This window comes from Antechinus flavipes, chromosome 1 (assembly GCF_016432865.1).
Source record: "Antechinus flavipes isolate AdamAnt ecotype Samford, QLD, Australia chromosome 1, AdamAnt_v2, whole genome shotgun sequence".
NCBI classification, from domain to species: Eukaryota; Metazoa; Chordata; class Mammalia; order Dasyuromorphia; family Dasyuridae; genus Antechinus; species Antechinus flavipes.
The window spans coordinates 692,636,744-692,654,318 of record NC_067398.1 but is presented as its reverse complement, the minus strand read 5'-3'; the positions used below and the strand labels follow the sequence as shown (position 1 = coordinate 692,654,318).

At 32.7% G+C, this 17,575-nt stretch overlaps 1 protein-coding gene across 3 annotated transcripts in view; it reads right to left on the bottom strand.

Annotated features, from left to right (window-relative positions):
- SBNO1 (strawberry notch homolog 1) overlaps positions 1–17,575 on the bottom strand; it is a 78,856-nt gene that overhangs the window by 10,470 nt on the left and 50,811 nt on the right. For all 3 annotated transcript variants that reach the window (XM_051972667.1, XM_051972668.1, XM_051972666.1), the window contains 20 exons: positions 15,882–16,043; positions 14,887–15,022; positions 14,676–14,781; positions 14,412–14,565; positions 13,712–13,894; positions 13,286–13,383; positions 12,159–12,310; positions 10,626–10,823; positions 10,202–10,366; positions 9,932–10,104; positions 9,687–9,818; positions 8,509–8,644; positions 7,934–8,046; positions 7,745–7,816; positions 7,194–7,293; positions 3,304–3,378; positions 2,546–2,692; positions 2,366–2,460; positions 2,160–2,252; positions 300–437 (listed from right to left, as the gene is read on the bottom strand). In XM_051972667.1, coding sequence (XP_051828627.1) covers positions 300–437; positions 2,160–2,252; positions 2,366–2,460; positions 2,546–2,692; positions 3,304–3,378; positions 7,194–7,293; positions 7,745–7,816; positions 7,934–8,046; positions 8,509–8,644; positions 9,687–9,818; positions 9,932–10,104; positions 10,202–10,366; positions 10,626–10,823; positions 12,159–12,310; positions 13,286–13,383; positions 13,712–13,894; positions 14,412–14,565; positions 14,676–14,781; positions 14,887–15,022; positions 15,882–16,043 — 2,628 coding nt within the window. The remainder of the gene's footprint in view (positions 1–299; positions 438–2,159; positions 2,253–2,365; positions 2,461–2,545; positions 2,693–3,303; positions 3,379–7,193; positions 7,294–7,744; positions 7,817–7,933; positions 8,047–8,508; positions 8,645–9,686; positions 9,819–9,931; positions 10,105–10,201; positions 10,367–10,625; positions 10,824–12,158; positions 12,311–13,285; positions 13,384–13,711; positions 13,895–14,411; positions 14,566–14,675; positions 14,782–14,886; positions 15,023–15,881; positions 16,044–17,575) is intronic.

Here is a 17,575-nt window from a genome sequence, read left to right as displayed (position 1 = left end):
GAGGAAGAAGCAAGGAAGAAAGGAAGATAAGATTTTGTAGATATACAGTAAATTGAACTTTGAACTGAAATTACTGAATGATCTTTGAAGCAAATCATCTCACCTCATTTCCTCATCTAAAATAAGAGGTAGGACAAGATGATTTCTAAGGTCCCTTTATATCTCTAACATCCCAATCATCTTTTGATAATCTTACCTTAGATATTTTAAATAAAATTGGAATTTCCATTTAAAAAATAATTTACACGAGAAAGTTTACAAAGTCTATAAACCCATGGACACACACGTAAGAAAATTACCTTTTTATACTTCTTTTTCAGATCAGCCAAAGTCTCTAATTTAAGCTGTTTCCCAGTATTTGGTCTATAAACTAAGAAAAGCTTCTTTTTGGGATTCACTTCTTTCACCAAGATGGCAGTTTTTTTATTATTTCTTATCTGCAAAAAAGATCAAGATATATCATTCTAATAAAATATTTTACGGAGATAAATACAACACTACTTGGTCTATTGTCATTGATCCCTAAAGGGAACTCAAATGTGTGCAGTCAAGTTTCAACTTCATTGATACGAAACATGCACCTACGTAACTTTTTATTTATTTATTTTTTTTAGAATGTAAGCTTCTTTTTAAAAAAGTATTTGTATTTAATTATAGCTTTTAATTTTTTAAAATACAAGGACAGTTTTCAACATTCACCTTTCTAAAACTCAGTGTTTTTTTCTCTTTCCCACCTCTCCCCTCTCCTAACCAGCAAGTAATCCAACATAGGTTAAACATTACATATAACTAAAAAAAAAAATTTTTTTACTTCTGCTTCTAGTTTCTTACACTGCAAATCACCTCCAACTATATGACTGTTCCATGCCCTTTGAGTAGTTAATCAAGACCCAAGTATGCTGGACTGTGCATGTGACCTAGACCTCCTTTCTATCAATAGGAGATTTTTTAGTTTCATCTACTTTCCTCTCTAGGACCAGGATTATTACTGTAATTAATCTAGGACAAGAAGCATTTTAATTGTGGTGTGTTCTTAGGCACATTCCAGGTAACAAGGAGAAGACAATAGTCACAAAATGTCTTCATATTCTGTTCTCCACAGGAGTCACTGGGGTATATGCAATAGTTATCTTTGTGGTAACCTTTCTGCAAATACTCATTAATATAATACAATGACCCATTCAAAAATAATTCTTGAAGCTCCTTTCTTTGTTTTGCCAAAAAGAACTTGAGAGTCACACTTCCATTTAACTATAACTTCCCTCATCTTTCTGGTTTCACTTAGATTAAAAAAAAGCCACAAGTTTAATATGACTTACTTCTTCTCACACTACATCCACTTGGTAAAGTTGGGCAAAGACCTTACATTTAGAGGATCAATAGCCAAAAATTTTGGCAGCCTAAAAAAAGGCATTCTGAGCATTCATTGTCCCAGTTCTGTTATTATGTTTACAAAGTAAGTGGACAAAGACTAAGGACCATTTCTTATATCGTTTTATGGGTTGCTAAGGCTCAAACATTTCATCATTAGGTAGCCCAGCTCCTGGTGACAAGATGTTCATGCTATCTACTAGCTTCAAGCCACACTTGTGAAAACATAACACCATATATAATGTGCACACAAATTACTCTACTTTTATGTTTGTTGAGAACCTAAAATGGGAGCCTTTTGAATTTAAGGACTGTTCTTGCACCCTCCCTCCCCGCCTTTGGTATTTCAGATATTTAAATAAATAAAACATAAACCCTTTAATAAATTATTTTTCACTGATAAAACACCTATCAGCCACTTTCTGACTTTCCAGACTTTTGACACCTAAACCCAGGTACTGGGTTCTACTCCACATCCTCCCTCCAATGCCCTTCCAGCAATCTTTAGTGTATTATTTCCCCTCAAAGATTATAAACTCTGAGAGTACACTTTATTTTTCTTATAATTTTATCTTTGGTACTCTCTCAGCAAAGTGCCTAGCACACAGACATTGCTTCATAAATGTTTTGCTTTGCTAAATATTATTTAACTAAATAAAGGAAGTAAAAATTTCATGAATGTATTCTACAATGTATTTTTTAAAACATTAAAGAAACCAATAAAAACTATATTGCTGAAAAAGAAATTGGTCTGGTCTCATAGTCGTTGAGCTATTAGAGGCTCCTACTTGCAGTGATAAATAAAAGCCATCATCTGGTCCTGTCTGTTCTGCCCAAATCTTGGTTGCTTCTTCCCAAGACATGCCTCTCTCTACACTGATCTGTAGGAGAAACAAAATAAAAACAAAGTAAGGTACCACTATGAGATACTTGACGGGGCATTCATGTAAGCATCAGATTTGCCCACAACATGAAATATATATATTTAACCTACCGTGTACAATTCAACATGACCTGAAGTTGAATATCCTGGTGTTAGAAATTTCTTAGCATCTGTTTTCCTCACCTTCTCATCCCCAGAACCAAGATCTTTAAAGAATAATAAAGTCAATATAAGAAAAAAAAAAAGTAATAACATATGAATATGTTACTTTATTTTGAGCTTACTACTTACCTAAAATACCCATATCATATCTTCCATTCTTTTTGGCATTTTGTATGACTGCATTAAGTGTGTCTGAGAAATACTGAAACAAGGCGTTCTGCTGGTGGACCTCCATACCCAAAATACGATTTAGGAATTTTCCTATGTTATTGTAATCTGAAAGAGAAATCACAATTAAACCTCTAATTAACTTAAGTGATAAGGAACAAAAATATACATTTAACTGTCATTATTTGGCTTTGCTCCCTTTTCATATATAGTTCTCTGATTTTTCCTATCTTTCTTTTCACCTAAAATCGCCTTAGGAAAATTCTAACACGTTAGCATTTTTTTCCTGCTACCATGTCATGTACATGTATCCACTATCTTCTTTTGGTCCAATGCATATTACCAATTAGTAAATGCCAACCTTTGTTTTAAGGCATGAAAGACAAGCTGACAATAAATGAAATAATCCCCACTCATAAGAAAACTTATACTTTAAACAGGGATAAAAGGATGCCCCTTATGTATATAAAGCATACAAACAAAAGAGTTTGTTTTTGGATACTCACATAGAATTTTCCAAATGTATATTTTTCATTTCCAGAAAGGTCTATTTACTGAAAATATTGAATTCTAATTCGCACATTAAAGTATATGAATATATATTTTATTTAATATACAATTTATATATTATTGCTATATGCAATATAACAAATGTACATTTTTTACACAAATATGAATCACACACACACACAATATAAAAACAAAATCAAGAGGAATACCTTTGTCAAGAGTCAAAATTCCAGAACGGTCTTCCACATTTATAAGACCCACGCCTATTAAGCCTTGTCGGACATCTACAAGAAAATATATGAATATCTCTTAAGCCATTTCCTTGATAAGTCAATTTCACCTAACCATGGCCATCCATATTTACCATTGCTCTAAAAGAACCCTGAAGTTCTACCAGAAAAGGAAGCTTGATTTTGTTTCAGTTAGATACAATGGACAAAGTATTGGTAGCAGGAAAAAGGATTGGGAATTGGGGGTGGGGTGGGGTGGGGGTGAGGGTGGGAGAGGTGAGAGGCTAGTTTAAGACATCTAGCCTTTGCTATCAAGTGTATAACAGAAAAAAAGAATCTCAGAATTTAGAAAGGTCTGTTCTATATTCTAGGAGCTTTAGGGTAAAATCTGGATATAGAATACCAAACACACAAGACCCTATTTAAATTGATTAATTTTTTAGTTTGAAAATATAACCTTAAATGAAAGCACTGAAAAGAAGTATTCCTATATGCCAAAATCTTAAATCTTTATAGCAGCACTCAGTTTGTGATGGCAAAGTACTGGAAAACAAAGCATATGCCCACTGATTAGGGAATGGTTAGAGAGACTGTGATACAAAAATGTAATTAAAAAATAATTATTGTGTTGTAAGAAATAACAAATATGGAGAAGCACGGGAAGGTTTATGTGAAATAAAACAGACTAAAAATATACACAGTAACTACAATAATGTATAGAAATGCTGAAAAATTTTGATGTGCACTCTACATCTATTCAGTTTTGCAAAGTATTTGGTCTTCTTTTGTATTTAATAATATTGTTAACACGAGAATAAAGGATACCTCCATGAGAAGGGAAAAAGGAATGATACTGAAGAAAACTTAGATGATTAACAAAATCCTTCAACAAAAAATTTATCTGTAGATACAACACTTGTATGTCAAAATTGTCACTAACATTTTCCCAACACAACCTTACTATTCTCTACCTACTTGTTTAAATCAAAGCTTTACACTTCTGAAGACATAATCTGATGTTTAAGCTAAAACACTTAAGATTCTTCATTTTTAAAAATGCAGTAACATTTGTCCCAATATTTGGCTCCAGAGTTTTAAGTTTCAACGCTGTTTCTTCAGCCTGGCATTTACCAAGTTACTTGGAGTGTTTCCAAAACACTCCATTTTTTTCATTTGCAATTGAAGGGATAAGCATTTACTTCAGGAATTAAAATATGTCCATTTAGTTAAGGAGAGGTAGTCAAGTGGGTACCCTGAAAGTAGAGTAGGGAATGGACAAAAGAGAGGGTAGTATTAAACTAAGCAATTACTGCACCCTAAGAAAAGATCACAATGAAGAATTCAATGAACTTGAAAATCTAAGTCTATACATGGACTAATGCTAAGCGAAATGAGCAGAATCAGGAGATCATTGTACACGCCAACATCAATATTACACAACGATCAATTCTGCCAGTTCCAATGATTTTGTGATGAAGAGAGACATCTAACACTCTGAGAGAGGAGTGTAGGAACTGAATATGGATCACAATATAACATTCTCACTCTTTTTGTTGTTGTTTGCTTGCATTTTGTTTTCTTGCTCATTTACTTTCTTTTTTCGATCTGATTTCTTTTGTGCAGCAAGAGAACTCTATGTTTACACATATTGGATTTAACATATATTGAATTGCTTAGAATCTAGGGAAGAAGGTGGGGGGAAGGAGGAGAAAATCTGAAACACAAGGCTATGCAAGGGTCAATTTTGTCAAAAGATCCATGCATAAGTTTTCAAAATAAAATGCTTTATAAAGAAAAAAGAAAGAAAGAAAATCTAAGTCTAAGTAATGCAAAATAAGCAGAGACAGGAGTTAAGTGTATATGAAGACTACAATAACAAAATGATTACTGAAAGGCTTATTCTGGTCAATGCAGTGACCAATTGTGGTGATTACAGGGAAGTGGCAGTGAACAAGTTTCTCAAATTTCAGGAAAAGAGGTTATTTGTACAAAATGAGAATTTGCAGACATGACAAATGTGTTGATGTGTTTTGATTGGCCACTGAGAAATGACAGTGAAAGACGGAAAAAAAAAAAAAATCTAACATTATAATCCAATTAAGTTGATTTAGGGAATTTCAAATATCCCTGGTTAGATGAAGAGGCTTTTATGACAAAATGGTAAAAATGAACTAAGAAGAGTTACCATTATTTTTGATTCATAATTATACTAGTTTAGGGTAAAAATATCATTGATATATTTTAATCATATCAAAATAAAGATTATAATTTAGGCAAAGTTTAATTATTACTAACATTTGAAAATTATTAAGTAGTCTTTTTATAAAAAACATTAATTAATATCTTTTAAAAAAGAAGTAACAGAAAACACTATTTTACAGAAAATACAAAATATTACTGGGGTTGACTTTTACAAGTAAGTGTTTCTAATACTGGCGTGTCTCAGCTTAAAATAATGAGGCCAGGGATTGACTATATCTAACAAAGAGCAGAAGAAAGGGCTGGCAGTCAAAAGGAAGAGGAGGAAAACTTTTTGCATACTTACCAAGGGTTTGATATAAGAGGGGATACAATGGAGGAAGATTAGCAACAGACATTCAGTGGTTCAAAAGAGGAAAAATATGTAAGAAAAGAGCTATTAAGAAAATCTATGATCTCACATAACCATGCCTTTTCTACATGTTTATATGATTAATAATCAAGATGCTAATGAAATGGAGATGAATTTGAGCTTACAGATCTCATTCAGAATTCATGGAATAAGACCTAATGAATGAAATTTTAAATACCCATACCCACAACACTCACAAGGAAAGTAGAGCAATATTACAGATTAAGATTATTCATGTGTCAAATTTCAGGAACAAGAGAGAGGTAATAACTTATGTGGGTGAAGATCAATGTAATGGCGATACCTCAGAGGTCTTACTAATAAAAAAAGGAACAAAGCAAATGACTTTGTTTAAATCTTATTTTACTTGATATAGTCTCTAGAATTGCTATGATAATAAATAATAACAGCAATAGTAGTAAAAAAAGAAATTGAGAAAAATAATCAATCATTCAAGAAACCATGTTATTGCCTTTTACAAATGATTATATAGAGAACCCTGAAAATTCAAATAAAGATTAAACGAACACTTAATCACTTTAGTAGGATACAAAGTAAATCCACAAATTAAGGTTTCTATATGTTAGTGAAGAGAACTTAGAAGAATACAAAAATACATTCCTTTCACAATAGCCAACAAAATATACAAAATACCTGAGGCTTACATGAAATATATAAGCATTATATTAACATAAGAATAAAGCAGGCTTTACATAGAAGAGATAATTGCTGCTCATGATAAATTTACTAAGTGTTAAACTAGTATGCCAAAAAATTATTTTAGCTGACAAAATTCAAGAATCTCAAGGGAAATAAAACTAGAAGAAAAAAAGGCATAATAATTTTCATGATTCAAAGTGACAAGAGTTCTTGACCAAATATGATGACCATAAAAGATAAAATGCGTGTGATTACAAAAATTGAAAACTTTTATACAAATAAAATTGTTTCAAGTAGTACTCAAAGGGGAAGTATTTATTTATTGTTTTCACTTAAATAGTTTTCTTAATTTTAGAGACAAGTGGAGCAAAGTGACTTGTTCAGAATCACACAGCTAACAAGTGTCTGAGACCTGATTTGAACTAGTTTTCTTTATTTAAAGGGAGGGTAATGATTCAGGTATGGTTTGAATGACATAGCATCAGAGAGTCTTTATACCTTGAATATCTGTGGTGGCATTTTAATAAAGCTTTATTTATTTGAACTTGAATAAAGTTTTATTTTTGTATAGTAGATTTTGCTCTATCTAATATTTTACCTTTGAAGAATTCTCCAGGATAGTCAGGAGGTGGTGATACCATTGGGGAATCTAGGTTCACAATGGATTTCATAACAATTTCCAAAGCATTTCTACCATACTGGAGGGAAAAGAAATAAAAGAAAAACAACCTCTAAGTATTAACATCTTGTATAAAGTAGAATTTTGCTGTATGACACACTATGGAATCTCTCAATCAGGAATATAGTAAGTATAACTAACTTCCAACTAATTTTGAAAGCAATGTTACTTCTTGGGTTCTCAGTCATAGATATTTGAGAATTCCAAGTCTACATGGTATAAGAAGAATTTTAATGTAACATTTAGATTCTTACATTGGCCCAAGAACTGTAACTGAATGAACACCAAATTATACTAGTTTAAATGCATGTTTATCAATGTATTTACATGACATTCATATTATATTCTTTTTACTCTAAATAGACCACTAATTTTCTGTTCAAGGAAATTTTAGTGATTTTTTTTTTAAAACTACAATTTCAAAGTAGGTACAAAAATGTTTAAATACAGAGATTATAGGCAAAATGTACCTTGTTATCAAAGTTGAACCTGCTCAAATCTCGAGATTCTGTTGCTCTTCGGTCACCATGTGTGAGTGCCCCCTATCAAAAACACACAAGTGCAAAATCATAGCCCAGTCTCCTTTTACTAGAAGACAGCCATATAGAAACCATCATATTCTTTAAATGATACCAAAAAGGGACTTCACAGAAACTTACCAAGCTCTCCAGTCTTTTAGCAACTATAGATGCAAATCTTTGTTCTCCAGCCAATTCAGAAATTAGAAATACATATTCTGGAGCAGTAACTTGGTTTGATCTATGAGTTCTTCCTGCATTTAGGGGGGGAAAAGTAAATGATCTTGTTTATTTGGTAAGATTATTAGGATTGGTTTTAAGCTTCTATTGAAGCTGACATTCACTAGAACAGAAGCAGTAAGCAAAAAGCTCAATCTAAAATTCATTTGTTACTGGCCTATCAGCACACTGAGCTGGGGGCAGGGAGCTCTGCAGCAGAAAGAGCACTGCTCTGTTACCAGGAATTCATTCAAATAAATAAAAATGCAGTCTTTGTCACTTTCTCATTGGGAATCTGAAATGAGCCGAAAAGGAAGGATAGCAATCATCTGGGAAATTAAGGGTCTAAGACTTTAGTTTACTGACTTTATCAATCTATTAGGGAACCATAAATTAAATATGGCTAAATTTACACACTTTCACAATTTAAGGACAACAAGTTAATTGCGCAATTACTTTAATATGCCAATTGAAAATAGAATATAGTTTTAACTCACCAAACTGCTGAATAGCTCTATCAGCACTCCAAGGCAATTCCAAAGTCATATGTACTCTTCGCCTCTGATTTTTAGCTCGACGGTCTGCTTGTAATGAAATACCTGAACTGGCTGCTTCTGAGATAATGGCAATATTCTGAATCAAATAAATACAAAACATAAATAATCTCTACAAACAAAGAGAAGATGTAGCATCTTGACTATCTAATGAGATATCAAATTCAAAATCTCCAAAACAATATGAAACCTGTGCTTGAAATTCCATTTAGCCACATAGCCATATATGTAAGCAAACTCCATATTCAAAAACAGACAATGATTGATTACTGTCATCTACTTTAAATTATGGCCTTCAGCCTATAAAGGTCACTAAATTATCATTATCTTTGCCCAAATCATGCTTGTCTAATGTGATTCAAGAAAGAAATTTTAAAATCATTTTCTTGTTAGCAACCATATTCCTAATAGTTACAGTAACAACAAGCTGGAGAAGAAATCAGTTGTTAATTATCTTAAATTTGTTAAAAGTTGTCATGATTCAAGAGCTTTCCAGAAATACTCTAATAGCCACCCAAATTTATAAATTGGCCCTTATCAGTTAGTTATAAATCCATGAAAATATCCTCATAGCAAATGGCATTTGAATATGATAATATACCCAGGCAAATAAAACAAATCATAAGTTCAATGCTTTAAGATTTGCAAAGCACTCTCTATATAATGCCAATTGACCTAAACAAAGCCTATTTTTAAAATAAAATGCCCACTTTATACTTAAGGAAACTGTTGTTTCAAGTTTACGTGACTTGCTTAGGAATACAGGATTCAAGTCCATCATGACTCCACAGAAATCTCTAATCTCAGATCACCAATTTTAAGTGGCAAAGGTGAATAGGGTAATGAGAAATGCTTTTAGGTGGTTTGGGAAAAGTCAGTCCTGGATTCAGTTTTAAGTTAAGTTTTATATACCACTGAATGAAAATATTCTAAAGAACACAAAAAGCACAAAATTACTTTAAGGAATTATAGTAGATATGTTCTATTATAGCATTATTTGAAAAATATGTTAACTAGCAATGCCACACAAGCCATATTTGATAGTAAAATTTGTCCAGATAAAAATTACTCCCCAAGATTTAGTTAACGTGTCTTTCCTCTAAATGTTCCATGAAACTTGCCTTATTCCCATCCATGAATCTCTGCTTCTCTGTGATATTTAGAATTTCCACGGGCACATCAGCTTCAGACCTTGACTCGTAAGATATGCTTCCATCATCATTGCTTACAACTCTCCCCTTTCGGCCAGTCATCTGGAGGAGTACAAAGTGGTATTTTGTCTCAATTGAGGTATCAGAGCACCTACTATCAATTATGAAATGTCAAAATTTCCCCAATACACAAAACAAAGTCTTTGTTTAATTACCTCAGCTACATTTTCTGGACCACCCAGCTCATCGATAAGTTCATCTAGTGTATTAGGAGGAAGATCTTCAGCTAATTTTTCCAATTTGTCCAACAAATCTTTCTTCATCTGCTGGGCTCTTTCAACAGCATCCTGACTTGTTACAAGACTGTTGCTGTTACTATTACTATTAGCTATATTAGAAAGTCAATAAAATCAAGTATAAGCTTTTTTCATTGTTAAACTTAAAATACTTTATATATTTCCTCTGTAGAGAAATCACAATTATACCTTGTGTGTTATTGGGAGTAGTGACAAGAGACGTAGAAGAAAAACTTGGTCGCTTTGATCCCAGACCTGACGCTAATAAGGCACTTTGAATAGAATCTGGATCAATACTTTTTTTCTTTTTTTTCTCTTTGCTTTTCTTGTGGTCTTTTCTGATTAACCAAGGATCTGAATATAAGAAGAAATCGATTCAAAATTAAGTGAAATTAAATTTGTCAGCACATGAGTTTATGGGTTGTGCAGGATGATGAAGGATTACTTACACAAAACCACTGGTAAAAACAATTTTTAAAACACTAGAATCAAACAATACTCTAGAGTCAACTTTTACTTGCTATTTTATTACTACACTGCATAAATTTTTTAAAAGTTCAAACATGAGAATTTATTTTTAAATGTATTAAGGATTAAGAAAATGTAAACTTGCCATCTTCATCATCTTCACTAGATTCATCCCGAAATGGGTTAAAATCATCGTCATCTCCGGAACTCATGTTTTTTGAGCTCTCATAGTCAGTTTCTTCATTATCAGAGGCATCAGATTCACTTCCACTATCATCAGAACTGCTTCCAGTAAGGCCACCAACTTTCCGTGCTTTTTTGGCCTCTCTGCTGATTTCTTCCCCTATGTTGCACCATAAAACAAAATGAGTTGTCATAAAATATATATTTTTAAAATTCCCAAACATCAGATTCAGTATTAACTTTCCTGTGGTTTCTCCCTATCCCCTTCTCAATCAAGTCAGAATACCATAATCCACATGTACTTATTTATTAAATACCTAGTGTGTCCTAGCTCTATGTTGGGGATAACAGAACAGCCTCTACTCTCATGCAACTCCTATGTATTCTTGTACAGAAATGGAATCCTGATCATTTGCCTTACTGAAGTATTTGCCTTTAAAATCTATGTGCCAAACAAACCATCATATAGAAACTTCTCTTTGAAAAATTCAGTCAAGAAGTGAAATACTTATTCATCTTAAAGAAAGAAACAGTAAATTCTAAATAATGACCAACTACTAGTTTTGAGAAGGACTAAACATCATTATCAATTGACTCACAAATTTGCATAGTTTAAATGATGAAAATGTAGTGAAACAATATCTCAACCAAAGCAAGTTCTATAAAATAAAGTAATTTCTCACTTCCCAGTCAACATGTAGGAAAAACATAATGTTTGCTAATGCAGATGGATAAGATCTGTTGGGAAAACCTTGTTTATCTTCTGAGGCCATGTTGGGGGGAAGAGAGAGGGAGAGTAAGGGAGAAGAGAGTGAGTAGGAGAATGCTGAGATTTGTTTTTTCATAGGTACAGTAAACTTCCTCAAGGGATAGAGATCACATTCATATTATATAATCTAAAGAATTGCTGGAAGCAATGAGAGGTTGTGATTTTTTCTCAAGTCAGAAAATCCAGTACTTAGAGGAATAACTTGAATGTATATGTTCATGACTGTAAAGCTAGCACTTATTAGTCACTACTACCAAGCTGTCTTGGCAAGAACCTTAAAAGGAAAACCAAGTACTTTGGGAGCACTTGGCAAAGTATACTTCCTGACCGTCTGGTAACTGGACTATCAGAGTCGAATACAGAAGTTTTGCCAATAGTTATAAAATACAACATAAGATAATGGGATGCATGAATTAATTTTGTTCCCATGCTCTTCAGCTAGTTTCATTGCTTAAAATTCTGAAAGCTCTACCATGACAGGATTCTTATGTTTTAGAGTAATCAATAATCAATATACTGAAAACTAGTAAGTAAAACACTGGCAGGATGACATTGGTTCAGGTCTACTTTTTAGAAAGCTTTTTCAGTACATGATAAAATGGTCTAGGGTTGACATCTGTGAAGAATACTTTCAGAATATCTCCAATTAAGGACTATCTGCTTCTAAAGTTTATCATTTCCCAATGCTCAAATTTCTATAAGCATTAGAGAAGAATATAAACCTACCTTTGCGTTTCTTTATTTTATTCTCTTTACAAGGACTATCTCTGGGTGAGCTGTTGTTACTCTGAGCAGTCAAATCAATTCCAAGCAAACTAAAAAGTTTCTTTCTGTCTGGAGCTGGAAAGTGTTTTTCGATGAGTGACTGTAATACTCCTCTGTTTAAGGAACAGAAAATAGAAAAATAAAAAAACAAAAAACTGGCACTATTATATCCTAATAACATGTTACTAGCCTAGTAGGAAAAAATACATATATATTTAGGATTTTCTTATAAATTAAGAGTTAATTACACCAATCCTTTGTATTCAAATATTCAACACAGTTAAGGTGAAATACATCATGATAATTTTAAAAAATACATAAAAATGTACCATGAGAAATCATATATTCCTCCCAGGTAATATTTCATGCATCAAGCAATGTTCTCCATTAAAAGTACACTACTTTTAATAAGTAAAATCAGTCTCAATACTTTTACAATACTTATTTTCAAGGTAAGAGATGCTAGGTATGGAAACCAGAAGACTATTTCATTAATTTTGCTTTTGGAGTCGCTACGAGGAGAAATGAGTTGTGATCACTATGTTTTTTGGTACGGATTTACAAGGTTAAAAAAAATTACCATCAAGATAAACAAAAAGCATAGATTTCGATGTTAATACACCATATTATAATGAAATGAAACAGCAATCTTGTGTGTCACATTATGGTTCTTTGCAGCCTGGGCCTCAAAACATTGTGCAGGTATGTAATGAAAGACGGGGCACCTCTGTCCCTAAAATTTTTTTGCATCCTACAGAATCTAGCTGATACATAGATTACTTGTTTTTGCTCTAAGGATGGCTACCCCACAGCTTCAGAATCACTAGGCTATGAGCACTGCTGATATGCAAAATAATCTCAAGCTGCAAGATAATAAAGAAACCTGCTGAAGTGTCTTCTGTGTAGAAGCCTAACAATTAAGTCAGAAAATACTAATAGCTCAAATTATGTTATCAAAAAAACTGAAATTTCACAGTGAAGAATTTGAATATTAGTTTTCTAACAAATGTTGGAGGAAACCATTTTAGTTATTGAACAATTCACATATATACAGATAAAAAGTTCAAGAAGAAAAATGAAGACATTACTTGGCTGTTGACACAAAGTCATTTAATTCTCCTCCACCCTCTTCCAGGGCTTCTAAAGTTCGAGCTTCTCCTGTTGACTGCAGACCAATGACAACACACTGGAGACAGGAGAAAATAGATTAAGTAAAAGATAAAAGTCTGAAACAAAGTAGGAATGTATGATTAAACTTTGATACAGAGACATGATTTCTTATAAAAGCTATTATACAATGACAAAAATTTGTTTGTGTTTTTAAATTACCATAGCAAAAATGAATCAAGCTCTACAAATATGATAAATCTCAGCATCATTGAAAGACACCCAGAATCTTAAAGAAATGAAAGGAATTCTTCAAGATTGTTTAGTCAGATGATGAAAACGAAGCTTCATCACAATTTCTGCCACACAAATTTAGGTCTTTTAGTCTAAATCTTTCAATAACTTACTTTTCCATTCTTGATTTCTTCTCGAGCTAGCTGTACAACTCTCTTGACTTTGGATGCTATACACAGATATTTGAAAAACCTCTGATGAGCAGACCAGAACTGCCCCCACATAGATTTCTTCATTCGCTGTTCTGCATCTATAAGATCAGCAGCTTGCTGAAATCTCTCTCTAGCATTTACCCACTAAATAAAAGGAAATATCAATAGTTTACATATTGTACAATTAAAGGGAAACTTTTTCAAATAAAGATCCTCAAAAATGTTCCAGACTACATCTGAAAACACAAAGAATCAACAAAGAGTCAACTTTTCCTCTATCATTTTCTAGTTTATATAGAATATAATTAATATAGAATAAATTTAATTTTCCATTACATTCTATTAGATATGTATTTTTAGTTGGAAAAAATACTCTAAATTTTAGACAATCATAAGGCTGATGGGCATGAATAGGTTTTCAAAATATTAACTCAATAAGGGGAAACTTAAAAAGCATCTAAAAATAAAACAGTAGTTACTGATTTAGTAACCAGTTATCCAAGTATTTTTCTTTTTCATAGTGATGGTGGTTGTGTTTTTAAAGAAAAATAAAGCTATTTAACCATTTTAGACATCATGTGGGCAGATGATTTTTACCCCACTAAGCAATATGTTTGAAAGAACAAGAATTTTAAAAAATACTAGAAAAAGCTAAGCTTACCAGTTTTACTGCTTTATTATACATTCTAACATAGCTCTGAGAAAGGAGAACTTCTTCAATTTTGAAGGTCACACCAGTAAAGCTCAACTGCCTGGCAATGTACATGCCTCTCAGCTTCATATCCATAGCAACTATTTCCATGGCACCGACACCTCTGAAAAACACCAACACAAACTCAGTAACATAATTAAAAGAGTAAAAACTTAATAGAAAATGGTTTTCATTTCTAAAAATGACAAAATGGAATCTTCTATACTTGTTTACCTTCGTTCTACAGCCTGAATGAAATCACTGAATTCTCTAAATGGCGTTCCTTCACCCCATATTCCAAGCCGATTCATATAGGCCATGTTTCTCGGTTCAGAAGCACCTTTGGGAAAAAAAGAAAAAACAAGTCCCAACCCCAACCATTAGTGTTATGATAAGGGTGGTATAGGAAGGAGAATAGGAATGCTGGTGGTAAATAAACACATACCAGTGGCGCTGGCATAAACCACTCTGGCGCGTGGCAGTTTGTTCTGCAATTCTAGTACAGCTAAGCCTGTCTTGGTTGGCTTTGAAGAACCAACAGGACATAAGTTCTTAGCTTTGTGGCATTCATCAAATACTATCTATAAGATTTGAGTCAAGGAAATAATCTTACAAAAATCAGGATTCCCAGGCTTTGGGGGAAGACCTATACATAGACATTTTTGGCCAGGGAGGGAATATAAACGTTGGAAAGTCAATTAAATAAAGTTTCCCCTACTTGCCTTGGGACCCAATTGAGAAAGAGACAGAGACAGAGAGAATAGGAAATTGTGCCCACAATTGTCTTGGAAATATTCCAATTAATTCTTCTAAATATCAGATCTAGAAGTATGCATAGAAGAACACTGAAAGAATTTTCAGTTTACTCTGAGAATACACATAGGAATCAAATTAATTACTTTTCTTGACATGATAAGGTTGCTATAAAGACATGTTCATCTTGATCAATTGATAGAGCATTGCACTGCTGAAAAAAGCCAAGTCTAAGACAATTCCAAAAGACTCATGATGGAAAATTACATCCACATGCAGAGAAAGTATGCAAAGATAAAAATCTGCACAGTTCTATTTTCATTTTTTTTTTCCTTTCTCATGGTCTTTCCCTCTTGTCCTGATGTAGAAATATATTTAATATGATTATATGTATAATCTATATCAGATTGCTTGTCATCTTGGGGAAGGGGAAAAGGGAGGAGGAAAAATTTGGAATTCAATTGGAAAAAATAAACTATGAAGTGGGAGAAAATGCTCATCTTCATATTTACAGAATGCACATTTATATTTTCAGAGAACAACATATCATTTGTTCACTTCTAAAACCAATGAACCTCTTCTTATAAGCTTATTCTATCATTTTACTTGGGAACATCATTTTAAGGTTTCTTTTTACATAAATAGCCTCTGTTTAGCTCCCCCTTTTTTCTAACATGTAAAGGATACCACTCCATCAAAATCATCACTGCACCAATGTAGAAGCTGCTTTAATCTTGTTTTGTATTTACCACCGGATTGACTTTCACCAATGAGAGAAGAATAAGTAGCAAAAATAACACCCTTTTTCACACTCCCATTATGTTTAGAAGAAATTTTTCCATATTTAAACTAAAAGAGAAAAATAATTATTATTCACAATTAGCTTTAGAGACCAAAAATATTTTTACATTCAATATTTCATTGGATCCTCATAGCAAACTTAGAAATGAAGACAGTGCAGATATTAGCCTGTTTAATATATTTTACTTAAAATCATAATGAGTGACAGGGATGAAACTAGAATAGAGATCTTCTGACTTTAAGGCTAGGCCCTGTTTCACTTTACCACACTCTGAATGAGTACTTCAGTACTTTATCTAGGTGGACGATTTCCCTTGAATTCTGTGTAAATTCTACAGTGTATGAGATCAACCTCAAGAAATGCAAATAGGGTTTTTATTTCCAATTATATGGGATCAAACAATATTTTTAGATACTAGCCACATATTGTGGGCTTTTAAGTGATTTGTCTTTAAAACTTCTGCTGACATTCCGTGCCTATTAAACAATCTAATATTATATTAAAACACTTAAGTAAACATTGCCAGAACAAATAATTCTAGAATAAAATTCTACTACTGGATTTTTTCAAAATGTATTTTCTCTTTATAGATTTTTTTTTTAAATTAAGCATAAAAATAGAAGTTATATAGTCAAATCACAACAACAATCACAACCAAATTTGCAAGACATTCCAGTTGCTTATTATGGGAATTTCAGTATACTAGGATTGATGCTACAAAGAACAGCCTTGATAGTAAGAAACTCAAGCCATTTTGGTATAATCTAACAGTGGGGCAAATGAGAAACTGAACATATATACTTCCCTCCTACATTCAAAAATTTTGCATCAATATTTTTACAGCCCTAGCACTGCCATTTAACACTGGGCAAGGTATTGAACCATAATGTGCCATAGCTTTCCTCACCTATAAAATGATAACTATTTACTGGGTATGAAAATGGGAAAGAACTGTGAAAGGTCAGCATTATGACTAACTTTATGTTTAAGTCAGCATTCCTCCTTCCAAAGAAGCAGGACACTCATGTGGCTGTTTGGTCAGGCTGTGGATATAGAGGGTTTTCTTTTGGTGACAGGACTGTTAGAATTAGGGGAAGAGCTCAGCTATAAAGAACTCCTCTTATCGGATGCAGTTTCCATCTGGCACCTTCTAACCATAGCCTCAGCACTTTTAGGAATCTTTTAATGTAACTGTTACATTATAGGGTAACAAGTAGCATCTGGTCAAGATGATTTGTTAGAAAGAATTCAGTCATCAGTTACTTTGGGAAAGCTGTTACATAGCAAAATATGAAAATTTTTACATCTTCCTTCTTTTTTCCACTAGTCACTATCATGAGATTAGACCTGTAAGTAAAAAGTACACATATGCCACAGCATTTTGTGGATACTGAAAATATAATGAATTCCAATCAAGGTACATCCTCTGACCTTTGAAGAAAATAACATTCCAAATTACTCAAGTACTCTATCGAAAGCAATTAATCTGCTTGAAATTTCTTTACAATAAATTGACATTTGGTCAAAAACAACACAAATACATATAGCATGCATTTTAGTCTCCTCACACAAGCATACC